This window comes from Elephantulus edwardii, unplaced genomic scaffold (genome assembly GCF_000299155.1).
Source record: "Elephantulus edwardii isolate Elephantulus edwardi_28Jun2011 unplaced genomic scaffold, EleEdw1.0 scaffold00044, whole genome shotgun sequence".
In the NCBI taxonomy this organism is placed as follows: domain Eukaryota; kingdom Metazoa; phylum Chordata; class Mammalia; order Macroscelidea; family Macroscelididae; genus Elephantulus; species Elephantulus edwardii.
Window position 1 is genome coordinate 12,418,022 of NW_006399794.1, and position 11,785 is coordinate 12,429,806.

Below are 11,785 nucleotides of genomic sequence, written 5' to 3' on the forward strand. Positions count from 1 at the left end.
CTAGGATTTTGAAGCTCTGTTTCACATACTTCAAGCACATGGCCAAGAGAGACCAGTCCTTGGATAAAGACATCATGCTTGGAAGGGTGGAGGGACAGCACAGGAGAGGAAGATCCCAGATGCAATTGATTGATACAATAACTGGGGCAATGGGGATTGGTGTGTCAGAATTAGCGAGACTGGCTCAGCACAGGGCAGGGTTCATAGGGTCACTGGTGACTCACTGGCACATAACAGTAACAACAATTTTCATTTACTTATCAGTTTATTAATTTTCACTCCTCTCTCTTACCTTATCCTTGTCAACCCACCAAGATTGTTTCTACTTGTAAACTTTACTTAGATTTTAATATTAGTGGTTTTATATCATAACTGACCATAAATTACTGATTTATTCGATCAGCATAATCTGTTCTATATTCATCCATGTTCTACATGGCTTTTTTTTGGAGGGGGGGGCGGGGAACAATAAAACTAAAAACTACTAATTCTTAGTAAACCTCACCCTCATTGCCCGGGAGTCAGAACCCAGTTTTACTGCTAATGGATTTCAGGAGATGCAAATCATACTGGATGAGACTGCACATCTTTATCCGCAGAACCTCTGTGGATTAGAACTGCCAAAGGGTCACTGCCCTTGGGTAAGCAGTACAGTTCTCTACTATCTAGGCCACACGTGCCTCTAAATGCTATTAAGTAAATGCTAATAAGAAACTAGCAAATTTGGCATTTTATGCGTATCTCATAAGAATGGATATTTGTGGGTGACCATGAGGACTTTACACTGAGAGAAATGTCTCAGTCATTAAAAGACAAATACTGCATAATACCACTGTTAGAAAACAGCACTGACATGGGGCTTGGGGAAAACTGAGAAAAGAGGGGATAAATAATTTACATGACATTGAAACACATGAGGGAGGGAACTGTATAAAAGGAATATACGATTAAGTATTATTGGCATGACAAGAGTCCAGAATAAGAGCTGCATAGTAAAGTGGTCTGGTGTGGGGGAGGGGAAGGGGGACTGCACAACAATGAAAGAACTTTTTTTCCAAAGAAAAAAGTGAACTGGGGGTGCAGGGAGAAAAAATGCAACAGTGAATGAATGGAAATCCAAGTTCTTTATAAACTTACATTAAAATCTCAATTTTAAAAAAAGAATGGACATTTGCAATAACTTCTTCTCTAGATGTAATTTTCCAGCTTGCATGGGAAATCTTCATACCCTTGACCTTCTTAGGTAAAAATCATGCAAAATAGAATTCTCTTTTCCTAAAAAGGTAAATCTTTTACACAGAAATGACTTTAGCACAGTCTCTATGACATATGTTTAGAATACTTTATATACTAAAAGCTAAAAGATAACCAATCGGGTGATTGAGATTAGTATCAGTGGTAATTCATGCTGACTTTATAGTCCCATGTGATTAAAAAGGCCTTCCTCTATGAACAGACACTTCACCAAGGAAGACATTCAGATGGCCAACAAGCACATGAAGAAATGCTCAAAATCCCTAGCTCTGAGAGAGATGCAAATCAAGACAACTATGAGATATCATCTCACCCCAGTAAGACTAGCAAAATTTAACAGAACAGCTAGCAACAAATGCTGGCGAGGTTGTGGAGAGACTGGAACCCTTATTCACTGTTGGTGGGAGTGTAAAATGGTGCAACCACTGTGAAAAGTGATACGGCGCTTTCTCAAAAGGTTGCAGCAAATAGAGATATCATTTGACCCAGCAATTCCACTACTGGGAATATACCCTAAAGAGACCATAAATGACATCCAAGTAGATATATGCATTCCCATGTTTATCGCGGTATTGTTTACAATAGCAAGGAGTTGGAAACAACCTAAGTGCCCAACAACAAATGAATGGGTAGAGAAGCTGTGGTATATCCGCACAATGGAATACTACGCTTCATTGAAAAACAAGGAACTCATGCAATATTATTCAAAATGGGTGAACCTGGAGGACATGATGCTGAGTGAGGTATCTCAGTCACAAAGGGACAAATGCTATATGGTGCCACTGTTGTAGAATGAGGCTGACATAGGGGTGGGGGTAAGACTGAGAAAAACTAGATGAATTATGTTTACTGCATTGAAGTCTATGGGGGAGAGAATGTTTAAAAATATTATATTTTAGGGCATTATGTTTATCATAAGAGTACGGAATGAGGGTTGCAGAATGGATTATATTTGGGGGTGGGGGTGGGGGATGTGCACGGGGGATTGTGTACCAATGGGGGAGTTTTTCTTTTGCTTTTCAAGGAGAGGAGCAAACCGGGAGGGGGGGGCAGGGAGAAGGGTCAACAATGAATTAATGGAATTCCAAAATCTCTGTAGATGTTCATTGAAATGAAAAATAAATAAATTCATTCATTAAAAAGGCCTTTCTCACCTGTGATCTTCCCCCAAAAAACACAGGACTCCATTCTAATCAGAAAAGCATTTAAAGTGAGCCAGTTGAGGAGAATTCCTCACAAATCCTGACCAGAACTTTTCAAAACTGTCACAGTCATCTCAAACAAGTTTGATAGATTGTCATAACAAAATGAGACTAAGGAGACAAGACCACTCATTCCAAGATGATATCCCAGAACAGGACAAATAATATTTGTCCAGATTTTATATATAGGTCTTATTTTAACTATAATTACTCTCTCTCACACCCTTATACATGATTTGCTATCTTAATAGTCTCTTATGGCTCCATATTGTGATCAACTTTCCATGACAACACATTTAGATCTCTATGACAATTTTGATGGGTTTTTGTTGTTGTTGTGTGCTGTTGAGTCAACTAAGACCCTGTTAACAATGGCTCTGAACCTTGCCCTATCCTGAGCCAACCTCCCCAACTCTGACATATCTGACCCCATTGCCACAGACTTTGTGCCAATTCATCTAGGATCTTCCTCTTCTCCACTGACCCTCTATCCTTCCAAGCATGTTGTTCTTCTCCAAGGACTGGTCCATCTGATAGGATGCCCAATAAATGTAAGATGGAGTTTCAAAATCCCTGCTTCCAAGGAACAACCTACTTTTACCCTCAACAGGACAGACCTGTGACCAGCAAAGATTTTAACAATTGCATAACATTCCATCATATACAAATAGCATAATTATCTCAATCCTCCTTTTATTTCTATTATGTATTAAAATAAAGTTTGCTTTAGATTTACAGATTAATTGGGAGGATTGAAATATTTTGAGAGTGTGCAATATAAATAAACAATTTCCCCTGTTATATTTTTATATTATATTTGTTTTAATTGATGGGTAAATATTTACACACTACCATGGACTGCCAAGAAAACAAACAGATTCATCCTGTTGTTATTGTTGTTGTTATGTGCCGTTGAGTCATTTGTGACTCATAGCGACCCTATGTAAAACAGCCCTAAACCGTGCTCTATCCTGTGCCAATCTCATTGCCTCTATAGAGAGGGTTAAACCAGGCTACTCCTTGAAGGCAAGGATTCTGCGGCTTCGTCTGACATACTTTGAGAGACAGGTCCTTGGAGAGGGACATCATGCTTGGTAGGGTAGAGGGACAGTGGAGAAGAGGAAGATCCTAGATGAATTGGTGCAGAGACTGTGGCAATGGGGCCAGATATGTCAGAGTTGGAGAGGTTGGCTCAGGATAGGGCAAAGTTCAGAGCCATTGTTAACAGGGTCTTAGTTGACTCAACAGCACACAACAACAACAAAAACCCATCAAAATTGTTATAGAGATCTAAATGTGTTGTCATGGAAAGTTGATCACAATATGGAGCCATAAGAGACTATTAAGATAGCAAATCATGTATAAGGGTGTGAGAGAGAGTAATCATAGTTAAAATAAGACCTATATATAAAATCTGGACAAACTGAGTACACATCAAAAGGATGACAGTAAATTGTTCACAGTGGTAGAATCATTAGAAATTTTCTTCTGTTTCTCTATGGAATACTCACATAAAAGGAAATATTCTCAAAAAGAGTAAATGGTATGTTAATACCTTGTAGAGGAAGAACTGCCTCAACTTGAGGTGAGATGGTTAATAATGACCATGTTGAGTAAGTGACATTAACCTGGACTTTGAAAGATGAATGGTAGGAACTCATGAAAATATCATGATGAAAGCTAACAGCAGGCAAATAAATCATTTACCAAAAAAATGTACCAAGATATTTTAAAGTGTGGCTGAACATAAAGAAATCTGAGGGTGAACCATTTCTGGATACTGAAGGTCTAGTTAAGTGAAAGTAATGTTGAAATGGTCACTAGAAGGATCTGTACACAGGTCACTAAAAGTATTCTATACCCTGTTAAGGGAGATGATTTTTAAGAAACAACTCCGTTAAAGTAAAAGGCATTATTCCCTACTCGTCATGTTAACACCCATCACAGCTTCAGAAAGAATATGAAGATTTCCCATATGTATTAGATACCCAAAGGATATGCTTAGACACTCAAAAACTTAACATAACTAAAAGCAGGAAAAAGTAATACCTAAATAAGGCTCAAGGGGTAAGAAGAGATAGGATAGAAAGATTTATGGAAATGAGAATCACGAGGAAGAGGTAGGAAAAGTGTGGTCACATTTTAGTTACTTTAGCTAATGTCACAGAACAAAACATAAAAAGAAGTCAATTTCATAAAACAAAATGAAGGAAAATAAATTCATTTTTTAAAATTATCAAATGACAATAAAAAGAATAAAATTGCTCTTAGCGTTTGCTCTTAGTAATCATAGTAATTGCTCTTAATATTGACTATATATGAAATTTGATTGATTCTAGAGTTAGACATGACTTATAGAGAGCAAATGGTTTCTTCCTCTTAAGTTTTAGGTAACTCAGTCAAGTCACAGCATTTCTGAGAGAGGCAAGTTCCATAACCTTAGGTAAATTGCTCCTCTGGTCCAGAACACAATGAACCAATTTCCTTAGTGACTTGGTTCTTATTCTCCTGTTGTTTGTTGTTAACAAAACACATCTCATATAAAGTTAGAATATCAGAGAAATCATCGCCCTCCGTTCTCCAAAGTCATTTCTTCTTTGAAAAGAACATATAAGCCACTTGGTCTCGTATCTGCCTAGTCTTGACACCATAAATGATGGGATTCAGCATAGGTGGAGCAAGCATACTGACATTGGCCAGCAAGATATGGACGTGCAGTGGTATGTGACGTCCAAAACGCTGTGTGAGAACTGAGAAGATTCCAGGCCCATAAAATAGGATGATCACACAGACATGGGAGCCACATGTGTTAAGAGCTTTATAACGAGCTTCTTGTGAAGGCATGTGAAAGACAGCACGAAGAATCAGAACATAGGAAGCAAAAATGAGGACAACATCCAAGATTACTGTGGACATTAAGACAAAGAATCCATACCAAATATTTATTCGGATGTCATCACAGGCATACTTGGCTAGACCAATGTGTTCACAGAATGTATGTGGAAGGATGTTAGTTCTGCAAAAAGTCAATCTCTTTAGGAGAAATACCATTGGGAAAATGGTACAATGTGCTCTCAAAAAAACAGCCACACCAATTTTTCCAATCAAGGAGTGGGTGAGAATAGTGGAATATCTCAGGGGGTAACATATTGCAATATAACGGTCAAATGCCATAATCAGCAATATACCTGATTCGGAGATGAAGGAAGAGTGCTGGAAGTAGAGCTGGGCAACGCAACCATTAAGAGAAATTTCTCTAGAATTGCACCAGAAAATGGCCAGTGCCTTGGGTTCTGTAGTCGTAGCAAAGATAATATCTACTGCAGCCAGCATGCAGAGGAAAAGGTACATTGGGTCATGGAGGCTGCTCTTGGTGAGGATAATGAAGATGAGGAGACCATTCCCAAGGAGAGCAAAGACATAGGAGATGAACAAGGGGATGGAAATCCACACATGCAGGTCTTCTCGGCCTGGAATGCCCAGGAGATAGAAGATCATATGGTTAACACCAGTGTGGTTGAAACTAGTCATTCCTGAGGCTGGCTAGGACAGACTTTATGTTTGTACTAAAAGATTAAAAGAGAAGTATAGATTATGTATAAATACTTACTTTAGACTTTCTAATTAAATTCATCATTTTACATACCTGATTTGCCAACATTTTCTCATAACAACCCATTAGAGTGTAAGAAAGAGTATGAAAACAAAATGAACCTATGTTCAAGCAAAGATAATAATAATAGCATAAGAGAGAAAGAGTTATCTCTTATAAGCAGTAGGATAAAAAATAAAAACCAAATCAACTACTAACTAATGGATTTTAGATTGAGAGGAGGTCTGGTGGCTTAGTACTCGGGACACAGCACTGCTAAGCCGAAAGCCAAATCTCAATGACTGCTCAAATTCAGCTTTTCTCCAGGAGTAACTAATTCTGCGGTGCAACTTACAGCTCCTGAAAACCAGCTGGAGGGTCAGTTACAAGACGATCTCAACCCAACAGCAATGCACACACAGGTCAGTTTAGGCAGAGACAGGAATGAAGGTGATTGTCACTGTAGTACTGAGAGAATTTGTGGTATCATAACCAAATAAAAATTAAACTGTCATCAAGTAGATCATTACTCATGGTTATTCTTCATCAGCTTTCCAGACAGTAACTCTTTACAGGAGGAAATTACCCCTCTTTCTCCCTTAGAGAAAGGTCGGTTTGAACTGCCACTCTCAGCTAGAAGCCAAAATTGTTGCCCATTATGCCACCAGAGCTCCTAGAGATATTATGGAAATAGGTAAACGGAGTTAAGAGTAGCATAAAAATCTGTCTGAAAAGCAGATTAATAGATCCCCTTTCCCAAATTGCCCATTTAGTTACCACTTTGCTAACCCAACATAGAGCAGTAAGTGTATCCTCTAGAGCAGTTAAACCAGGAAAATTGGTAGACTCCAAGCACAGCTATGGGCAGGGATGCTAAACTACAAGCAGGGACTCAATTGAAAGGTTGATTCGGAACACAGAGAACTGCTCCTGTTTGTATTTAACAAAACTACACATGTCCTCCACCCAGAAATTCCAACCCACTCAGAATTAAGTATGAGGTAATAAAATGTATTGAGATTTTGTGTATAAGCATGGAATTTGTCTAGTGATAGACCTGCCTCTTGATTTACTTCAGCCCAAAAATATACATTTAAATAAAGTTTTTAAAATATGTTAAGACTAAACAAACAAAAAGTTTTTAAGACTATAAAATACCTTTAAAGTTTTACTCCCATTAATGGAAATAGTTTGGAGATAGATACCCCCAGAATGAAGGGGTGGAGAACAAAAAATAGAGATGCAGAAGCTCCAAGTAAAGGGCTAAAACAAAGAGCTGCAATCCAGGAGAGGGTGGAGGTGTAGAATTCCTTGAATTACGGTGAGGTGAGCGATGTCAGTTGGGAGGAGTTCTGGAGGACCACAAGTTTAGACTGGATTAAGGAGATAGAAGACACCATAGGAAAATTATTAAAGGAGTGAAAGAAAGACTGTTTTGAAGCATTATTTATACTTCTGGTAAAAAGTAAGGCAAGTAGAGCCAACAAAATCCAAAAATATAGGTCCTTATTAACACTAGGAAGGAAATAAAACAGATGTGTTTAGTTAGTACTTATATTTGCATAATCATAATGTAATATAAACATGCATCTTACAATCATGATATACCTCTAGAGTCTTACAGAACTTTGGGAGTTTGGGAGACTATGAATATGCACAATAAATTTAACTTTTTTGATAAATGTATTTCATAAAAATAAATTTAAACTGAGTTATAATAAAGTGTCTACAATAAAGTGTCTACCTATTCACCAATACCAAATTTTGCATAAAAATTAACTTCCCCAACAAATGCCATTCTCCTAAAGGAAATAAAAATGTGGTGCTACAAAGGACAGAGGTACAGTGTTTTTAAAACACACACACGCACACACATAAATGGAGACATGAAAAAGGAAACCAGAGGTCAAACATTATTAAAAGTCAAATGGTAAGCCAGAGATAGAAATTATTAGAAGATGAGTGATAAACTGTATTTGGAAACTAATGGAGACTTGGGCAAAGGCAATGCTTTTTGATTGGAGCTAAAGAGGAAAGTCTGGAAGTAGTCTTTGAAATATACCTGCCGGGAAATTCCGGTTTAGACTAAAAGCATATGTTTCACACCTTCTTTCCAAAGAACTTTGCCTCGATGTGTCCAGACATTCTTCTGCCTTAAGCTCCTGAGCAATCTTCCTCTCCTTCTCCCAAGACTCCTCAGATTCTGACTAGCACAGCAATCCTTTCTTTGTCTACATCATCTATCTCTCCTAAATCACAAGTTGATTTAACTGTTAGGGAATATGTCTTACCAATCAAGAGCTGCCTTCTTATTTATCAAGCATCTCTAACAAAAGTTGATGGGCAAGTCCATTCAACAATCCATTCCTACAGCATACCACACAGAAGGAAATGCAAATAAGGTGGAAGGGAAGGAAATAAAGACCACTGGCCAGAGCAAACCTACCATAGTATTTCTGCCCTCTCAGTCTATATTTGGTCATTAGTGTTCTCTATAATCTGTTCACAAGTTTGCAAAAAAAAGTCCTCATATTCCAAACCTTTAGCCTTGTAAATTAATTCCATCACCAAGGACCTGTCAAGAATTCCACTATCTAGCTCTACTCAACTCTGTTCATACTCTCACCTTACATAGGCCAAAATCAATCACCTATTCCACACCACATTTTTGGGAGCAGAAATAAAATCAATGACTGGAAAAAAACTTAGAAAGATGAAGATTAAGGTACAGAACTAATTATCTTCAAGAGTTCTCAGGAGATAATTTTAGTCTAAGAATCAGGTGCCCTTGGGTTTAAAGTATACCAAACTGCACAAACTCAAATAAGCCAAGTTATTACGGTTATTTCCTACTACACTTTTTTCTCCAGACACTGAGTCCTCTGATACCAACACAGTTATTCCATTTCTATCCTCAGATTGTGTATGTACTTAGTTATGACTTTCAATAACCTGTGGGCTCTTAATTCCAACCCAGCATTCTTCCCAATAAATTTCTGGGCTTCTTTTGATTTTTCCTAGATTCATACTTTGTACATTCCATGTTTCAATTATTATAGAAATTTACAGCTGTTTCTCCTCATCTTTGGGTAACTTCCAATTTGGGCTCTACCTATAATACTATAGTTACCTGTGTTCCTTACACGGTTCATAAGGTTTTCTGAGACCTATTATTTCAGAAGTGGATAGCCAATCCTGTTTTCCAGTTTGTCTTAATCTGGGAACTCATCTGAAACCTGTCTACTATGCTACTATACCCTGCTGACATTTGAGACATTGATGGCATAGCTTCTAGCACCACAGTAATGCACAAGTTCCCCCAGTATAACAAGTTGACAGACAAGTCACAGTACTAATAAGAGCAAATAATAAAAATATATACACACCTAAGCTATAAAATAGGTAGTAACTGCAAATCCTTTCCCCAATACAACAAACTGACAAATAGGTGGTGTACCTCTAACAGCAAACCCTATAAACCATCAGGCATACGAATTTCATGGCCTAAAACAGCACTTTCTAGCCCCAGTTGAAGCCTGTAGCCGGTAGTTTAAAATCAGGAAAGGTATGCATCAGGACTGAATCCTTTCTCCATACCTATTCAAACAGTATGCTAAGCAATTCATTTGAGGAGCTGGACTTCATGAAGAGAAATATGGCATCAGGATCAGAGAAAGACTCACCAAAAACCTGTAATCCCTTCTATAGGGATTACATCTCAACATTAAGAAGATAAAAATTCCACCATTGGGCTGTAGACAGCATTATGATAGATGAAGACAAGAGTGAAATGGTAAATTATTTCTTCTTACTTGGATCCACAGTCAACACAGTTGGTATTAGCTCTTGAAAAGGCATGTTGCTTTGGGGAAGTCTGTTGTCAAAGACCTCTCCAAAATACTAAGGCATAATGATATCAGTTTAAAAACTAAGATGTGCCTAATTTAGGACATAGTCTTTTAAGTCACTTGCTATGTATAGTTGTTGTTGTTGTTGTTATGTGCCATCGAGTCGCTTGTGACTCATAGCGACCCTATGTACAACAGCCCTAAACCCTGCGCTATCCTTGTGCCAATCTCATTGCCTCTGACACATCCATCCCGATTACCCCAGTCACTGAATCAATCCACCTCATAGAGGGTCTTCCCCTCCTGCGCCGTCCCTCCACTCCTATGTATAGTAGAGATAGAAAATGAATAGACTACAGAAGGAGAATCAATGCCTTTGAATTGTGTTGGAGAAGAGTGCTAAATATTCTATGCACTGCAAAATGAGTGAACAGATACATCTTGGAGAAAATGCAGCCAGCGTGTTCCTTGGAGGCAAGGATGGCAAAACTTTGTCTCACATACTTTGGGCATGCTGTTAGGAGGGGCTAGTCCTTGGAAAGGGAGCTCTGGTGGCCTAGTGATAAGAAGCTTCACTACAATCCCAAAGGCACATGCTTCAAATCCACCAGCTGCTCTGTGGGAGAAGGATGGGCAATCTCCTCTAATTTGATTAACTGCCTCTGGAAACTCACTAGAGGGTCAACTATGGGTGGATTCCAGCTTGATGGCATACAATAACAATTCCTTGGAAAGGGACATGATGCTTGAAAAGGTGGAAATTCATCAAAAGAGAGGAAGATCCTCAACCAGGTAGATTAACACAGTGACCGCAATAATGGGCTCAAGTATATTAGAGATGATGAGGATGACACAAGGTAGAATAGTGTTCAGACCAGAATAGTGTTATAGAGTTGTTATAAGTCATACTCAACTCAACAATACCTAACAACAATTTTTTAAGAAACCTTATATTCACATGAATAAAAATTCTCCACTATTTAAAATCAATTTATGCAATTTATTTTAACAAATACATTCTCATATCAGATCCTTCATCACAATTAAGACAATTTGAAACTCAGTTTCTGGGATGAAATTTATCTTTTGGAGCACAAATAATGACTAAAGAAATATGTATTGTATCCAGGACTATTTGCAGTAGTATGTGATTATAATTGAAAATATTTGCTTCTTTAGCTGATTACAACTCTAGTAAGCCATTAAATGTCCAATGTAAAATAAAATCTTTTCTTTCCACATTTTTATTTTTAGTTAGTCTTTGTCCTCACTTTTCAAGTGTGCCTCCTGTAGAAAGCATGTCAGTGGGTTTTGGTTTTTTAAATCCAATCTACTACTCTTTTTCTCTTCACTGGTGTATTTAAACCATTCACCTTCACTCTAATTATTGAGAGGTAATGTTTTCTTTCTATCATTTTGTTGGAGTCTTGTTTATGTTGTGCCTGGTTACTTTGATCCATCCTTCTTTCTGTGGTGTCTCTGTAAGAAAGACTGCCTTCTGTACTCCCTGCAATATTGATCTTCTTTTTTACAAACTCCCTTAGTTTCTGCTTTTCTGAGAACGGTTTGATCTCTCCATCATTTTTGATGGACAGTTTTGCTAGGTACAGTATTTATTCTTGGTTAACAGTTTTGTTAGGTGTTTGGTATATGTCATTCCACTGTCTGCATGCTCACATAGTTTCTTTTGAGAAATCGGAATTTAATCTTATTTATTCTCCTTTATAGATTACTCTTTCCTAGCTGCTTTCAGAATTCTCTCCTTGTCTTTGATGCTGAAAAAAAAACATGCCTTAGTGCTATTCTTTTGGGATCTATTTTATGTGGGGTTCACTCAGCTTCTTGGAGGTATATTCTCTCATTCTTCATGATACCTGGAAAGTTTTTTT

General features: G+C 37.8%; 1 protein-coding gene across 1 annotated transcript; it reads right to left on the reverse strand.

Moving 5' to 3' along the window:
• Positions 1 to 5,042: 5,042 nt before the first annotated feature.
• Positions 5,043 to 5,987, reverse strand: LOC102864690 (olfactory receptor 52B4-like). Its single transcript, XM_006885712.1, has one exon. The coding sequence runs from the start codon at positions 5,985 to 5,987 to the stop codon at positions 5,043 to 5,045; it is 945 nt and encodes a 314-aa protein (XP_006885774.1).
• Between the last annotated feature and the right edge of the window lie 5,798 nt (positions 5,988 to 11,785).

Bases quoted from the DNA above. Each gene is read 5' to 3' on its own strand.
- LOC102864690 (XM_006885712.1), bottom strand. From the start codon at position 5,987: ATGACTAGTTTCAACCACACTGGTGTTAACCATATGATCTTCTATCTC.